Source organism: Aplysia californica, unplaced genomic scaffold, assembly GCF_000002075.1.
Source record: "Aplysia californica isolate F4 #8 unplaced genomic scaffold, AplCal3.0 scaffold00193, whole genome shotgun sequence".
NCBI lineage: Eukaryota > Metazoa > Mollusca > Gastropoda > Aplysiida > Aplysiidae > Aplysia > Aplysia californica.
Window position 1 is genome coordinate 1158237 of NW_004797463.1, and position 17942 is coordinate 1176178.

Consider the following 17942-nt stretch of genomic DNA (forward strand, 5'->3'; position numbering starts at 1 on the left):
ACACACAAAACACAGAAAGACAAACAGACAGACAGACAGGGACAGAGAAGAAAGAAAAAAAACCCAAACCCATCAAACTAATAAATCTGACACTGACAGACAACAGCCAAGCTGAAGACACAGCGAAGCACCTCCATACAGCCTTAACAGCACACATGTTACACACACACACACACACACACACACACACACACACACACACACACCCACACACACACACACACACACATTTATACTCACTCAGGTTCATACATATGGGAAACAAGCTGACATATTTGATTTTGAAAGAGGGGATGGGAAACACAGCTTGATCATTGCACTTGTGTAGATAAAAGAAATGTGGTCGTATAATTGTTTATTTTTTAATACGATTTCTGTGGGTTGTTGGCGGGTGCTCTGGTGTGGTTTGCTCCTTCTTTCCTATCAAACGTCTATCGTCTTTATCTCCCTCCTTCTTTTTTGAGTTTGTTACTCCCTTGTAACACCTCTAATCTTTGGCACTAATATGACTTTATTGTGTTGCAAATGCCGTAATACTCTTACGTAAAAAAAATGATTTCTGTGATTTTTTGATTGAATGCAGGGTGACCTGAAGAGTACCACCATGAACAACCTGGACAAGTATGTTCACAAAGACGAGAAGCTTCCTCTTCTGCTGGACAGGTACTGCGGTCAAACGTTCACCTCGTTTCTTTCCCCTTCTTGTCATTGTACAGGTTTAGCACTTACAGTATCGTTGGCGACTTTAGTTGCCAGGCAGTAGTTTGCGCTCACTACCGCTGACAACTTTAGTCGCTAACACAACCAGGCATACTGAACATAATTAACCCTATCTGTAGGCCCTAGGGTAATTTTGTATCCTCCGGGGTTGTATTCTTTACATTTTAGAATACTTATAGTATGAAGATCTCTTCGAAACTTTCAGTATTTTTCAAAAATTCATTTTGGCAGACTGCTATGCGAAGCGTATGGATCGGATTATGGAGTAAATTTCCTTTTTTGGAAAGTGGTGGCACAGAGTTCCTCATGTTGCATGGATACGATAGTAAAACATGACGTACAGATAGGGCTAAGTGGTGGCATAGAGTTCCCCACATCGTATGGATACGATAGTAAAACACAACGTACGGATAGGGTTAAGTGGTGGCATAGAGTTCCCCACGTCGTATGGATATGATAGTAAAACACAACGTACGGATAGGGTAAAGACTTACAGTATCGTTGGCGACTTTAGTCGCTAACACAACCAGGCTCACTGAACATAACTGTGCCTGAACTGCAACAGGAAACTGCTGCTTTGTCTTTCCTAATCCTTACTATCGTCATTTTTCCCCTACTTCTTTTGTATGTTTGTCACACTCTTGTTACCCGCTATCTCCGGGGTGCCTTGATAGTCGAAGCAGACTTTGTGCTGTTGAAGCTAAAGAGGTGAGCAGAGAAAGTCTGATTCCCTGTAAGGACTTCTCTGTTGACATCCACCCCTTGGCGCTGATATGACCTTATGCAGTTTCAAGCTCCGTAAAAACCTTTATGTAAAAAAGACATTCTCTGTTCTGTGCAGAATGTAGATTTATTAGTGGATTAGTTAATTATTCACATGATTGATCATAGTTTCATTTTCGTTTTATTCATTTTTTATTCTTCAGAATTCGAAGCAATGGTGCTAAAACAGTTCTCATCACAAACAGCGACTATGTGTACACCAATGTAAGTATTCTGTTTTTTACATGTCTTTAATTTTTTTATTTAAAAAAAAAATTGAAATGGAAAGTTCAGTTGAAAGTTGGGTTTTTTTTGTTTGTTTTTTTTCTACTTCAGTATGTACCTTACAAAACATGGACTTAATAGGTGGTCGGCGGGCGCTCTGGTGTGGTTTGCTTCTTCTTTCCTATCAAACATCTATCGTCTTTATCTCACCTCCTTCTTTTTTCTGTTTGTTACTCTCTTGTAACACCTCTAATCTTCGGCACTTATATGACCTTATTGTGTTGCAAGTGCCGTAAAACTCTGACTAAAACTAAAACATGCACTTTTTAAAAAGTAACTGGTAACTGAGGGTTTTTTTTCTTTTCTTTATTTATATATGTACGAAATAGTCCAGTAGGTGGTTGGAGGGGGGGGGGGGGGGATTCATTGATAGGTCCTAATTTTTTTTCTCTATTCCTCTTTGGATTATGTCTGTCTGTCTAGCGTTTTCTCTAGCTAAGTTGCCGTTATTTTGTCGATGTGCGTATCTTTACTGAAATAAGCAAACAAAAATTGTTTGGATTATAAGTGTGGTATAGAAAAGGTTGAACTGAATTTTGCTTACTTTATTTAGGCATTTCTGTTTCTTTACTTTTTTTCAGATTTTTTCCCTCTCTTGTATTGGAGTCCTTTTACAACGCAAGATAGCGTCTAGATTTCAAATGGAGTCCCTGTTTTGTTTGAGGGTTTTTCTTGAAATGTTGAATGATACATATATATATATATATAAGTATTCTTGAGACACATTAATGTAAGCGTGTTCCTTGTTTCCTCAGAAAATTATGGAATACCTCCTGGATTTTCCTGAGCTGGTAAGTGGTCTGGTGTGCTTTGCTTCTTCTCTCCTATCAAACATCTATCATCCTTATCTCCCCTCCTTCTTTTTTGTGTTTGTTACTCTTTTGTAATCCCTAATCTTTGGCACTTATATGACCTTATTGTGTTGCAAGTGCCGTAAAAGACTAAAACTAAAACTGAGGTGGTAAGCTAGAGAGATGACTAAAGTTACAAGGATTAGCAAAACTTAGAGTTTGATTTTGATGATTTAACTGCTTAGTTAAGAAAATAAAGTTATTTAATTGACAATCTATCGCAATATAAATTGTGCTGAGCTTTCTATGCCTTTTGATCGTACCGCTCCCTTTTCTTAACTTCTATCCCTGTGTCCTTCTACTCAGTCAAAAAGCACATGAATTTTGTTTGTTTCTAGAAACTTGCTCCGCCAGCAAATTACTTCTTTTTGCAGGCTGTTTTACATTTATTGTTAAAGTGTCGTAAGACTTAAGTTAAAGCTGTGACGTTTCTTGCTCAAGTGGAGGGAGAGATATGGATGCGAGAAAGAGAAAGTTTGCTTAGTTGGGGTTTTTTTTCGCTATTTGCTCCATTTTATCATATATGTCACCGATACCATTTATTTGCTGTTTACTCAATTTTATCATGTCACTGATTTCATTTAGCTGTCCCCGTGGTTTTATGCACTCCGCATAATTTAACAAAATTTGATCTTTTTTTGCATAATTTCTGATTATTTACCTTTATCATTCTTTTTTAAAATTTTGCGCTCATTTGACCTTATGCAGTTGCGAGCGCCGTAAAACCCTCTACTAAATATAAATATATGCATAATTTCACATTTTTGGGCTCAGTTTGCATAATGTCAGAATTTTTTGTGTGCTTAAAACAACTGGGACAGATTTAGTTACTCCTTACTTTGTTTTATCATGTCCTTGATTTCATACTCCTTACTTTGTTTTATCATGTCCCTGATTTCATTTAGTTGCTCCTTACTTTGTTTTATCGTGTCCCTGATTTCATTTAGTTGCTCCTTACTTTGTTTTATCGTGTCCCTGATTTCATTTAGTTGCTCCTTACTTTGTTTTATCATGTCCCTGATTTCATTTAGTTGCTCCTGACTTTGTTTTATCGTGTCCCTGATTTCATTTAGTTACTCCTGACTTTGTTTTATCATGTCTGTGATTTCATTTAGTTGCTCCTTACTTTGTTTTATCATGTCCCTGATTTCATTTAGTTGCTCCTTACTTTGTTTTATCGTGTCACTGATTTCATCGACAGCACGGTAAGAGACACTGGACAAGCTACTGGGACTGCGTTGTCGTGGATGCGAAGAAGCCGCTGTTCTTTGAGGATGGAACCATTCTGCGAGTTGTGGACACGGTATGTTATTTGTGGGGCTTGCTGACGAAAGGAGTTACTTCTCGCAACCCTAGAATGGAGATATATATATAGACTGAAAATCAACTCTGTGGATAGATGTATTTATTTTCAATTGATGGCATTCTCTTCAAGTTTAACATGTCCTTTATTATTTCTTACTTACAAATTGTACAAACTCCACCCATGAATTTGGCGTACCAATTTCCATCGTGCTAAAATCCGAGAAGTATGTTATTCATTTTGTCAGCACACCTAACATTTTATATTTGTCTGCATTAGCTTCCAGCTTGATGTTGAGTATGATAGGTGGTGGCATCAGTGGTCTAGTAGTTAGATTGTTGGGCTCGCACTTTCAAACTGAAATGTATTTCCATCTTCTTAATTTTTCTCTTTTCTTGTCTTTTCAGTTACACTTGGTGCAACTGCAGACCAATTAGGAAAAAAATAGCAAACTTTTTTTCACCTTAAAAAAAAAAATTAATTTGGAAAATATTTTGCTATTTATTTTTGTTTGTGCTTTTTTTTTCTTCAGAAAACTGGATCTCTAAGCCTGGGACATCACATTGGACCGATTAAGACCGGAGAAATATACTCTGGAGGTAAGATCGGTTTGAGTTTCTGTATAATTTTTTTTTTCCCTTTTTCTAAAGTTGCCTAACTATGAAAATTGGTCACTCATAAGCACAAGGGGGCTGTCCCGAAAAATGCTGTTTTAAGAAAATCAAAGGTAAAGTTTTTGAACCCTTACTCAGCTTCTTTAACATGCATGGAGATTTTTTTTTTAAACCAAACAAATATACACAGCAATGAAACCAAAGTTCTCCTATAGGCAGGGCAATGCCCACTTTTGGTGTAGGTCAAGATTTCTGGAAACCCCCGAAATCTGGGTTTGCCCTCTTGTCCTTAAAAGAGACCAATTAAGAAATTTAAAATAGAAACGTAAGATCTGAAAAGTTGAAAGATATTAGAATGCATCACCTTCCTACAGTCTGCAATGCCCATGTAGTAGAGTCACTGGTTTTGAACGGATTTTAATCACAATCATTTTTTGTAACATGTGCTGTGAGTTTTGCAAAATCTTGGGGGGTTTTTTGTTTGTTTGGTTGTTGTTTTTTTGTTTGGTAGGGGTTTTTTTGGTTTTTCTTAAATTGAAAGTCCTTATTCTAGTTATTTAATCCTATCCGTACGTCCTGAGGTCATTATGTACCCCCAGGGTTGTATTCTTCACATTTTAGAATACTTTTAGTGTGAAGATCTCTTTGAGACTTTCAGTATTTTTTTTAAAAATAATTTTGACCGACTGCTATGCAAAAGATACAGATTGGATTAACGAGTAAGTTTCCTCTTTGGAAAGTGGTGGCACAGAGTTCCCCACGTCATATGGATAGGATAGTAAAACACGACGCTCGGATGGGGTTAAAAATCTCCTCAGATTGAAATCTCAAAAGTTTTCATGTGTTCTTCTTTACATCAAGGATGTGGTTTGTGGTTTGTGCCTGTGAATCTCCCTGGTGGCTTGATGGGCTTCTTATGTCATAGATAAGCTTTCATTGCTTTCAAGATACCGTGAAACTCTCTTATCAAAACTTTTGTCATCAAAATTCACTGTTCAGAGAACATTGGATCTTTTAGGGTGACTTATGTTCAGTCTAGAACTTTTTCCCCCTTCAGTCGTGGTTGGTAAGCGGGTGCACTGGTGTGAGTTTTTCCTTTTTCCTGTCTAACATCTATCGTCCTTATCTCTCCTCCTTCTTTTCCTTGTATGTTACTCTCCTTCTTTCGTCGGCCCAGTGACAGAAATATGCAATGTTTGACCCATGATAAGAGATATGTGCACAACCTGTACTGATTCATTATGGAAACTTTACTTATCAAATGAGTGTTTTATGTGATGTGATGTGGGCCAATGGCCTCAAACACTAACACTGAATAAGCTTACTTACTTACTCCTTCTTTCTTATCAAACATCTGTCGTCCCTTTCTCTCCTCCTTCTTTTCTTTGTATGTTACTCTCCAGAAAAACTTCAAATTTTTGGCACTTGTGTGAGGACCTATTCATGTGGCCAGTGCTGTAAAACTTCAACTAAATACTAAAACTATAACTCTTTCTTAGCGGGTACGCTGATGTGGTTTGCTTCTTCTTTCCTATCAAACATCTATCGTCCTTATCTCCCCTTTTTCTTTTTTATGTTTGTTACTCTCTTGTAACACCTCTAATCTTCTGGCGCTCATGACCTTATGCAGTTGCGAGCGCTGTAAAACCTGTACGAAAACTAAAAAAGCCACTTTCTTACAGGTTCTTGCGAAGTAATTTCTCGACTTCTTGGTGCTCGGGGAACGGATGTCTTATATGTCGGAGACCACATCTTTGGAGATATCCTTAAGTCGAAGAAAATCCGCGGCTGGAGAACTTTTCTCATCATCCCTGAGCTGGCGACGGAGCTGCGTGTGTGGACAGACAAAAGGCAGCTGTTTGAAAACCTGACCCGCATCGAGAGTGCCTTGTCTGACATCTACAGGTAATCTCATGCTTGTTGCCTCTCCTGCATGAATTTAATTGTGGTGTCGGTGGCCTAGTGGTTAGGGTTTAGGGGGTTTGAGCCGCGGGCCTGACGTTGTGTCCTTTGGAAAGGCACTTCACACGAATTTTTCTTACTTCACCGTGGTGGGAATGGGTACCCAGCCTTAGACAGCACAAGGTCTTGTCAGTATGTTAGTGTTTTAGCGCCTATAAATGGTCGCTTTCACTGTATGCTTCCCAGGAAGTTGAGGTTGTTTCAGAATGCCCTCAGGTCTGCTGGGGTAATAGTATAGATTGTGAAGCGCTTAGAGTTAACTGTTGAGCGGGGATTTGCACTGTACAAATGCTATCTATTATTATTCAAAAATGTACTTGGTGAGAAAGACAAACTCAGTGTAATGAATATACACTATAAACATCGGGAACAGATAGCCTAAGAGGAAACTGTTGGTCATAGTCATAGAGACGACGGTCCAGAAACGTGGCTTTCCAAGCGACTACCCCCGACTGTAATTTCATGCAGAATCATTCTCGAGAAACATTTTCTCTTGTGATTCATTGAACAAGTACGTTATAAGTTCTTCTAGCGGAGCTGATTAGGCTTACTTGGCTTATCTTTAATCCTATAGAGGCCTGTCTATCTAGTGTTTTACGCATGTCGCGCATCAGGCCTAGATACTAGATCTAAATTATCATTACACGCAGTCACTCAAACTCAAACACCAGTCAGAAACCTTCTCTCAAAGATACATTTCCAGTGACCAATCAAAAAACATTTAAGTCCCCCAAATCCCATCCCCCCCCCCAACATTTAACCGACCAGTCCTAGACCTAGATCTATGTGTCTGTGGAAAGTAGGGTGTGTAAACACTCTCACCAAACATCTGGTTTTCTAGTAAATTCTAGGCTTGTCTTATGCAGGCTGTGCAGGTTGTTGTGAAAATTTCCCCTTGCCAAGCTTAACTTGTCGGCGTGTTTCGCAGATCGGAGCGTGCGTTTACAGGGAGTGACCATGCGTTTGTACGTCTAAATTATACAGTTAAAAAACCTGTCAGATGACGAAAGCGTGCGTTTGAGCTGAGCGTGCTTTTGTATCCCTTGCGTTTAGGCAGAGACTACTGTACTTCCTCCGGAAGTGTCAGTACCGGCACCAGGCCTCCTGTACCGGTGCTGCTAAATAAGTCAATCAAAGTGTAAAACAAGTCCCCAAACTGTTGGGGGGGTTTTTTGTTGGGAGAAGGTAAAGATATTGATTCTCCCGTCTGATGTTGAAGGTGATATTTTTATTATTGAGATCAAAGAACACCAACCCAAATAAAACTAAAAATAATAATAATAAATAGCATTTGTACTGCAAATTTCCTTTTTCTAAAAAATGCTCAATGCGCATTACAACGAAAAAGACATCACATCTTAAAAATTAATCGACTTTTGTGTACATAAAACAAAGTATTATTCGTATAATATAAATGTATGTGTAAAAATTTATATGAGAAAAACTAGTGCTAGGTGGGTAGTTGGCGGGTGCTCTGGTGTGGTTTACTTCTTCTTTTCTATCAAACATCTATCGTCCTTCTCTCCCCTTCTAATTTTTTATGTTTGTTACTCTCTTGTAACACCTCTACTCTTCCGGCGCTCACTTGACCTAATGCTGTTGCAAGTGCCGTCAAACCTCTACTGAAACTAAAACTAAAGAACACTGACCAAAATAAAACTAGTACTAGTGACAATGAAAGGGGTAGCTCCAGTTCCTGTAGATCTAGCTCCGTCCTGGGTTGAGATCCGATATCCGGCAGAGAAAAAGGTAAAGGATTAACAGAAGGAAAAGAAATGAGCAAGGGAATGCTTAGATTTAGTTTTATTCTTCTGATATCTAGAGTACGATAAAGATCGTTAAAGAGAGAAAGAGAGATGGAGAGTAGTGCACTTGAGAAGTGACTGAAAGTGAACATTTGCAAGCTGCTGATTCACTCCTGAGAATGGTGACACAGAAAAAAGTTTGTAAAAAAATTTGGTATCGAAGGAAATACTGTCAGAATTGGTCCAACCACCACCTGTATGAGACAATCACCTGCCGTCCGGATGACCACTTCCCTCTTCTCTCCTTGTATTTTTTGACATTGTAATAATGCTGTCTAAAGTAAAATGTCTGCCTGTCTAAGACAACCACTGTTTTCCTCGACAATGAGTGGCCTATCTTTGGCAGTTTCAACTAAATCTGGAAAATTGTGGTGCCTATTTACAATTGACTATAGGCTTACTACTCTACAAGATTGATTTTAGAGACCTTCTTCACCAATTTTCTTCAGAAGAGTTCAGGAAAGGGAAAAGGAATGTCTGTGGTATTTATATTTTTTAAGTTGTTTTTTTTCTCTTTATTCTCATTAATCTTCAATGGCTGCTTGGCTGTACTAGAAATGTATCCTTATATATCAAATCTTCATTCTTTTTTAGAACATTTTGATGGAAAATTTACAAATGAAAATTAAGATTGTATCTTTTATACAAATGAAAAGCACAATTGATGAAAACCTTTGTTGGCGTCGGTGGCCTAGTGGTTAGGCTACCGGACTGGTAATCATGAGGTTGCGGTTCGGGTATTCGAGCCACTCGCCTGATGTTGTGACCTTGGGAAGGGCACTTTACACGAATTTTCCTCACTTCACCCAAGTGGGAATGGCCATAGACAGCGAAAGATGTTGTCAGTATGTTAATGTTTTAGCGCCTGTAAATGACCACTTGCACTGTATATGCTTCCCAGGAAGTTGAGGTTGTTTCAGAATGCTCTCAGGTCTGCTGGGGTAATAGTATAGATTTAGATTGTAAAACACATAGTGCTTGCTGTTGAGCGGGGATTTGCACTATACAAATGCTATATCTATTATTATCAAAATACATGCTTAAAGCTTGAAATCTTATCTTTCTTTATGATGACAATACTGCAGTAATGTCGGCTTATTTTTATCTGAACTGCTGCAAAAAGGAAACATTTGCTGGTTCTACCCATTATGTACCTCACCCACTTCAGGATTTGTTCAATTTTTGCTTGATGCCACACCACATTGAAACAGGCTTATCTACATCCTCTAGAGACACAGTGCACGTTACCCCTCACCTGTATGGCGATATTATAGTTATCTTATCTTATCTCATAGTTTTGCACGCTACAATGAGCTTGTGCTTGCATTTTAGGTTTGAAATTTTTCAAAGTACCATTGAAAGCACTCTCCTTTCAGGTCCAAAATGCAGACCTTAAAAGCTGAAATAATATTTCTTAGTAATTGTCCTCCCCTCCTCAAATAATTTCACAATAGGGCCTTAAGCAAGCCAGTTCCTTCCTTTTTATTGTCCCAGACCCCTACAGTCAAATATCAAACTTCAGTTGAATGAAACTTTAGGTTGTTATCTTTTATACAAATGAAAAGAAAGGCACAGTTTATAGAAAATTGAAGAGGAGTAAGTGCATTGGGGATACAGATGAAATGGACTTTGTGATGTTTAAAGCTGAAAAGATATGTTGAAACTATTTATCACATATTTTTGATGTCTGAACTGTAATATGAGAGCATATATTTCAACCCATGACAACCGAGTGCCATTGTTTTGAAAAGATCACTATTTGGAAATTTTGGCATTTTGTAATGTGTACTACAATCACCATTTCGGTTTTTTCTGCTTGTGCATAATGCTCAGTGTGTTGTTTGAATTTGTAAATTTCAGTGTGATATGCAATTCAATCATATTGTTTTTTTACTTCATAAATTTTGTAATTTTGGTAGTCGAGAAAAATGTTGTCTTCAAGGGTTGAATGGGACCTTTTTCAAGAAATAATTTATTTTCTTATGGACTGAAAGTGACGTTGACTTTTCTTTTTCGACAGGCATTTGGATAGCAGCACAACTGAAAAACCGGACACCTCCCAAATTAATAATTCTTTGAGGGTGAGTCTCTCAGTTGTGTTTTACTCTTTTCTCGGGCTGCAACATCATCATCATCATCATCATTGCCTTTCTCACCCTGCACCAGGGTATGTATAGGCCACGAACAAACACTTTTCACCTTTCTCTATCCTGGGCTTACCTCTTGATGTTGATCCATGTCTTCCCACTTTTCTGTACATCGATTTCTGTGATTTTTCTCCAGGTTCCTCACCCTTGATCTCTTGCCCTCTGGATTCCAATCCAAAATATTCTTTGTTATGCAGCTGCCTGACTTCCTGAGAGTATGTCCAATCCATCACCACCGCTTTCTTCCTACCTCATCTCTGACTGGGATCTGTCTTGTTTTCCTTAACACTTCCTCGTTGGTGACCCTGTCTGTCCATCTGATCCTCAGTAACTTTCTTAGACACTTGTTCAAGAAAACCTGGATCCTCTTTATGCAAGTCTGAGATGTGTTCCATGTCTCACATCCATACAACAGGACTGACTTCACATTTGAATTGAAAATCCTTAACTTTGTTAGGCTGCGACATACATTCTTCTTTTTATGCAGGTGTCAGGGCTGGAGCAGACCTTGATGATCATGGCACCCCATTTCCTCCTGTTGTCTGTCTTCTTGATCATCTCAGTTGTTCTCTCTGAGTTATTCATTGCAAAGTTGTTCGGGCCATCTGTGTATGTTGTTCTTTGAATTACTCTGCTTTTCTTTCCCTCTATCTTTCTACATAGTGGGTGGTTGGCGGGTGCTCTGGTGTGGTTTGCTCCTTCTTTTCTATCAAACATCTATCGTCCGTATCTCTCCTCCTTCTTGTTTATGTTTGTTACTTTCTTGTAACACCTCTAATCTTCAGCACTTATATGACCTTATTGTGTTGCAAGTGCCGTAAAACTTTTGCTAAACAAGAAAAAAAAAGGTTGAGGTTATCAATAAAAGTTAATTAAACATGAAGGGGAGATAATGCAGTTGTCTAAGGTAGCCTAACCCTGCAGCTCTTTCAATTGGGAGGATCACATGAGCCTTCTCTTTGATCACAGTTCATTGTGCGTGTGTGTGTGTGTGGGGGGGGGGGGGCAATGTCTGTTGTCCTTGGCACAAATTCTTTTGAACCGACGTTTCTTCAGCATCTGCCTTGTTCTAGAAATCGTTGAATCACTGACTCTATCTCAAAACCCTGCTTTCTTTTTCTTGTTGTTGTTGTTGTTCTTCTTCTTCTTCTTCTTCTTTTTCTTTTTCTTCTTCTTCTTCTTCTTCTTCTTCTTCTTCTTCTTCTTCTTCTTCTTCTTCTTCTTCTTCTTCTTCTTCTTCTTCTTCTTCTTCTTCTTCTTCTTCTTCTTCTTCTTTGTCTTCTTCTTCTTCTTCTTCTTCTTTTTCTTCTTCTTCTTCTTCTTCTTCTTCTCCTCCTCCTCCTCCTCCTTCTCCTCCTCCTCCTCTTCCTCCTCCTCTTCCTTCTCCTCCTCCTCCTCCTCCCCTCCTCATCCTCCTCCTCCTCTTCTTCCTCCTCCTCCTCTTCCTCCTACTCCTCCTCCTCCTCCTCCTCCTCCTCCGCCTCCTCCTCCTTCTATAATAAGAAGGTCTCCTGCCTGCGATAACAAAGCACCTAACCACTACACCACAGATGTTTGTTGGTGTTTTTTTTTCGTGTATTGAGCTGTTTGTCAGACTTAATTTTTCTCCCCCCAGGGCAGTTCTCCTGACTGAAGCGTCTTTAGGCCATTCCCAAAGGGGGGATATTAACATGTTCTTATGCACAGTAGAATTGTAAATGGACTGATTTATCAATGTCATGCTCATACTGTGCCGGAACAACATAGGTGGAACTGCTGCTTTTTCTTTCCTCATCCTTACCATCATCATTTTTCCTCCACTTTTTTTGTATGTTTATCACCCTCTTGTGAACTGCTATTTCCGGGGTGCCTTGAAAGTCGAAGCAGATTTTGCACTGTGTTGTTGAGGCTAGAGATGTGAGCAGAGTAAGCCTGATTCCCCGTTGGGCTTCTCTGTTGACATCCACCCCTCGGCGCTCATATATGACCTTATACAGTTGCGAGCACCATAAAACCTTACTAGTGGGTGGTTGGCCGGTGGTCTGGTGTGGTTTGCTTCTTCTTTCATATCAAACATCTGTCGTCCTTATCTCTCCTCCTTCTTTTTTGTGTTTGTTACTCTCTTGTAACACCTCTAATCTTCGGCACTTACATCACCTTACTGTGTTGCAAGTGCCGTAAAACACTTACTTATGTAAAGACTCCTCTGTTGACATTCACCACTCGGCGCTCATATGACCTTATGCAGTTGCGAGCACCGTAAAACCCTTTTTATTTTTAAAAAAAGAACACTCACTAAAACAAAAACCTTACTAAAACTAAACTAAAGACTTACTTTTCTTCTCTTCCCCCAGGGTGTCATCCACTCTCTGGACATGTCCTATGGGATGCTGGGCAGCTTGTTCCGCAGTGGTGAGTCCATCTGGTTTTGTTAACTCTTTCAACCCCAGCGGACACTATGAGTGTCCGGCGGTGATAACCCTGTTCCCCATCGGATGCTGGGAGCGTCCAGTACTAGTGACAACTGTTTCGTTTTATTTAGTTCTAGTTTTTGCTTGTTTTTCTGAACTATTCCCGAACCTAGTTTTTTTCAGCAATGACTAAGCCTTTGTTTCGGCTATTTAGAAGTTGGAGGCAAGCTTTTGGGGTTATTGAGACATAGTGCACCAGGGTTAGGTGACTGTAGAAAAAACTCCGGGAAGCGCTGGAAAAGAGTCTAACTCACCCAGCCCTAACGCAGACAGTATTGGTGTATGGAAAATTTCTCTCTCTTGGCCGAAAACACTTCTTTTGTGTGAAGCAGACTGTGGCTTAATTTTGGAAGAGTAACCATTTTTCGTTTGAAACAGAATATGACCAGAATTGCATGCCCGAATTTAGAACAAAGAAAGCTATATTGGTGAATCATTTGAGGGGGGTGCGAAATTTGAAGGCACTTCCTTTCTTCGCTTTTTGTTTACTTTTTGACTCTGTGTAAAGACCTTTTCTCCATGGGGTATTGCATAAAAACTATGACATATTTTTACCTTCAAATTTGTAATTCTCATAGATAAAGATTTGAATAAAATGTATACTAAATTTGGGCAGGATACGTTAAAATTTAGTATTTTTTTCAATTTTTCAAAAAAACAACCCAAAAAAGTGGTGAACATCTCTAGTGAAAGCTGACAACCCGGAAGTGTAGGCCTAGGGTTGAGTGAGTTGACTCTATCACTATCAGCTAGCATTGATGCCATGGATTTTCCTCAACCACCAGAATTAAATCTGTGCTGTTGCTCACAATTCGTACAAGTGTTTGTATTCACAACTCTAATTTTTTTATTTTTTTTAGGTTCTCGGCAAACGTTCTTTGCCTCCCAAGTGAGGAGATACGCTGATATCTATGCCGCGACCTTCCTCAACCTGCTGCACTATCCGTTCTGCTACATGTTTAGAGCTCCTTCCATGCTGGTAAGTAACACGGGCTCTCCATCAGGGAGGGTGGTTTATCACCCCTCTCAGAGGGATAGTAATGATAATGACAATAATTAATAATAATAATTATTATTATTATTATTATTATTACTATTATTAATGTTATTAAATTATCGTTATTTTAGTATTAGTATTATTATTATTATTACTATTATTAATGTTATTAAATTATTGTTATTAGTATTATTATTATTATTATTATTATTATTATTATTAATTATTATTATGTTAATTATTATTATAATAATGATTATAATAATAGTAATGGTACAATAAAAATAATAAAGTCTAAAAACAATTAACGAAAGTAGCATTTGTTTTGCACATATATCCTCACTCAGCAGCAAGCTCTGTACCCTTGACAAACTAAGCTATTACCCTCTCTATGACCACCTGTCCAAGACCATCACAGGTACAAATGACCACTTCATCCCTTGCTTGTTTTAAAAATGATAATGACACTTGTCCAAGAGGTGCGCCTGTGGGTGGTTGGCGGGTGCTCTGGTGTGGTTTGCTTCTTCTTTCCTATCAAACGTCTATTTGCCTTATCTCTCCTCCTTCTTTTTTGTGTTCGTTACTCTCTTGTGACGCCTTATATGACCTTCTTGTGTTGCAAGTGCCGTAAAACATTTACTAAAACTAAAAAGAGGTACTCCTGTCTCAGACAACCACTTTTCTCCTCTATAACCGGTTGCCGTCTTGGACAAATTCAACTGAAGGAAGATGTATGTTGCTAAGAGTACTCATTCATGGGTGGTGCTAAACTTGTATGCTTTATGTTCTGTGGTAGGGCCTACCTACCTACTTACCTACTCACTCACAGATGCCCCAGTGGGTGGTTGGCGGGTGTTCTGGTGTGGTTTGCTCCTTCTTTCCTATCCAACATCTGTCATCCTTATGTCCCTTCCTTCTTTTTTGTATTTTACTCTCTTGTAACACCTCAAGACACCCCTGGACGGTGCTACTGATTGAAGTGTCTTTAGCCCATTCCCAGAGGGGGGGGGGGGACATTAACATCTCGAGTTCTTTTAGACAGTAGCATTGTAATTGTAAATGGGCTGATTCATCAATGTCATGCTCATAACTGCCTGAACTGCAACAGGGAACTGCTGCTTTTTCTTTCCTGATCCTTACTATTGTTATTTACCTCTACTTCTTTTGTATGTTTGTCACACTCTTGTGACCCACTATTTCCAGGGTGCCTTGATAGTCTAATCAGACTTTGTGCTGTTGAAGCTAGAGAGGTGAGCAAAGTAAGTGTGATTCCCTGTAAGAACCTCTCTGTTGACATCCACCCCTTGACGCTCATATGACCTTATGTAGTTGCGAGGGCCGCAAAACCTCTACTAAAACAAACTATTGACAAGTTAAAATGTAGAAAAAATACTCCATTTCTGGGGTGCCTTGATAGTCGAAGCAGACTTTGTGCTGTTGAAGCTAGAGAGGTGAGCAGAGTAAGTCTGATTCCCTTTAAGGACTTCTCTGTAGACATCCACCCCTTGACGCTCATATGACCTAATGCAGTTGCGAGCGCTGTAAAACCTCCTCTAAAACCAACAAACCATCTCACTGACAGATGCCCCACGAGGCGACCGTCGACCACTACTCCAACCTGGACAGTCGCGAGGCTCAGGCGGTCTCTCGCAGCAGGTGCTCCTCCGACGCCGCCTTCTTCACGCCGGGGAGCAAGCGACCCAAGTCGGACGCGGGGCTGCCTCACGCCTGGGCGGAGACCCCGAGCAAGGTGGTGCACATTCACGACGATGGAGGGAACGACTCGGACGAGGAGGCCTCCGTGAGCCCGTTCACTAACTCTAACAGCAACAGCAGCCCGGAGAACAAGGATGATTCGTACATGATTTGAAAAGGTGAAGGACCAACCCGTCTGGTAGTGTCCGTTCATGATGTCTTCTCATCTTCAGCAGCCGTCATCACCATGCGGTAGAACATTGTCCACCACCACCAAGAGCTCTCCAAGGTGGTGGGGCACCTGAAGGCTATCTCGGCTATTACAAACCCTTGAGAGCTCATATTTGCTGTGGGAGATCATGTATCTTTGGGGATTTAAAATCTATTGTTAAAAAAAGCTAAACTGATTCGGTTGCCATGGAAACGGATTGGATTTTGTATACTTATTTTGATCCCATTTTATTCACTTGTTTTTTCCACAAATATACTTTTATTATATTGGTATGTACGTAGGAAAAGTATAGATCTAAAAGTTGGTTTGATGAATTTTTTACACAGGCTTTCGTTTTCATGATATGGCACTTGAAAATCGGCTTATTGCATAACTGGGGAAAAATAACAAAAAATCAGGCTTTCGGAGGCCATTTATCAGAAACTACAAATGCAATCGAAAATTCCTCAGACTACTTTTAGAACTAGTTGTCGTTAACATTTTGTGAAAGTTACGTTAAAATTGAACAAGAAACAAAGCAGAAAAATGGGATGATGTGTGTGAAAATAGCATTTTGAGAAAATGGCCAATAAAGGTCTGAAGTAATTCTCTTTCCAGTAAAAACCTTCAAAACATAATATCAAACCATCACATGGCAACCACTTATTAATGTTAACACCGCAGACATAGAATGGAGGTTTCTTACTAAAACTGAAGCATATAAGCGATGCAAAACATGCTTTTTGAGACAAGAATAGGTAATTATTGTAATTTAAAAAGTCCCTACCCTCCGCTCTAAAGTCCTTCCAAACACCACTTCGGGGTAGGCCTACAGAAACGCTTTCATAGTTTTTGGGATATTGTTTAGGAAATATCTTCTTCTTCTTCTCGATCGCATCACACTTGAAGTCTGGTATCTGTCATAAATTGGGCCGTCCTGCTCATTTCATCTGTCGGCCTGTATTGCTTCTCTTGTAGTGTTAGAGGGTTCCGGAAATATAATAAGTGATAATCCCAGTTTTCATAATTTCACCCAAAAACACTATTTTTTTGGTGTCCCACCAGCCCTTGACTTTTGATCAGGGACAAAGTCTGCACCCTTGTCCGGCCATTACTGGTACATCCCATCTCCTTTAGGTCGGAATTCGGACTCAATGTCCCTCCGCACAATACTTTTAGGTCATAGATGTCTCACTCAGACTTATAATGCAGACACAATGTCAAAGAGAAAACATTTACAGTGATGTCTCACTCAAACTTAACTCTTTAACTCACTTCAGACGGGTCACACAACAGTTGCGTGACCCCCGCCATGACGCTCGCGTCGGGTCTCACAAGCCCTGCGTGACCAACTTTGGAATTTTTTTTTCGCTCTACAAATCACGCACGGATCGCGAGACCCGCCTCGTACCCTTGTTTGGCCAAGCCTGAGCTACTTAGACTTCGTTTCGTATCTCTGGGGCCGGTAGTTTTTAAGTTATTGAAGGTGAAGGACAGTGACCCCAACTGGGGTTGAACAGACCGGAACTCGCGCTTTGTTTTTTTCTATACAGCTCATAGTAATCCGACAGTCGCGTCGTAGTAACGGTCGAAGAAGTCGCATGAACAAGAATCACATAATCTCGCCGTTTTCTATACTTCTGTGCGTTTTACTAGTTCTAGTGTCTCAGAATATGATGTGTCTAATAGTTAGGATCCTGGATATGTTCCCGAACACGGCCCGAGTCGTAGTTCTAGGGCTAGATCTAGCACTAGTACCGGTGTTGTTTTTCGCGCAACGAAATCACAACGTCGTGCCGTACATCTGTCTCATGTAATTCAGTGTATGGGTCTGAATCAATGCACAGACCAGCTTTTATATTTTCACCAAACACTTGCACATGTATACAAATCAAACCAGAACACTTTGAACTTTTATTTTTGTTGTTGCAGTGAATTTCATTCTACTTGCCACGTCTCTGGAAATTTTTCGAAAATCAAATTAATGCCAATTTTAAAAAAATCATACAAATTAAAGTATTAGACTTAGACAACTTTAGTTTTTTGTATTAGATTAAGCTTGAATGTTACTTTACTGTGTCAAAAAATGATTACAATAGGGTAATTCTGAGAGTTGTGGTGATTTATTGAAATACCCCCC

At 39.6% G+C, this 17942-nt stretch overlaps 1 protein-coding gene across 2 annotated transcripts in view; it reads left to right on the forward strand.

Moving 5' to 3' along the window:
• The window catches only part of LOC101860099 (cytosolic purine 5'-nucleotidase), a 34363-nt gene extending 18121 nt beyond the window's left edge, over positions 1 to 16242 (forward strand). The window contains exons 10-20 of one of the 2 annotated variants that reach the window (XM_035969899.1): positions 584 to 663; positions 1647 to 1707; positions 2523 to 2558; positions 3820 to 3921; positions 4454 to 4520; positions 6218 to 6440; positions 8752 to 8784; positions 10323 to 10383; positions 12783 to 12840; positions 13760 to 13878; positions 15479 to 16242. In XM_035969899.1, coding sequence (XP_035825792.1) covers positions 584 to 663; positions 1647 to 1707; positions 2523 to 2558; positions 3820 to 3921; positions 4454 to 4520; positions 6218 to 6440; positions 8752 to 8784; positions 10323 to 10383; positions 12783 to 12840; positions 13760 to 13878; positions 15479 to 15766 — 1128 coding nt within the window. In that variant the 3' untranslated portion in view covers positions 15767 to 16242. The remainder of the gene's footprint in view (positions 1 to 583; positions 664 to 1646; positions 1708 to 2522; positions 2559 to 3819; positions 3922 to 4453; positions 4521 to 6217; positions 6441 to 8751; positions 8785 to 10322; positions 10384 to 12782; positions 12841 to 13759; positions 13879 to 15478) is intronic. The other variant, XM_005098789.3, reaches the window with a different exon arrangement.
• The last annotated feature ends 1700 nt before the right edge of the window (positions 16243 to 17942 follow it).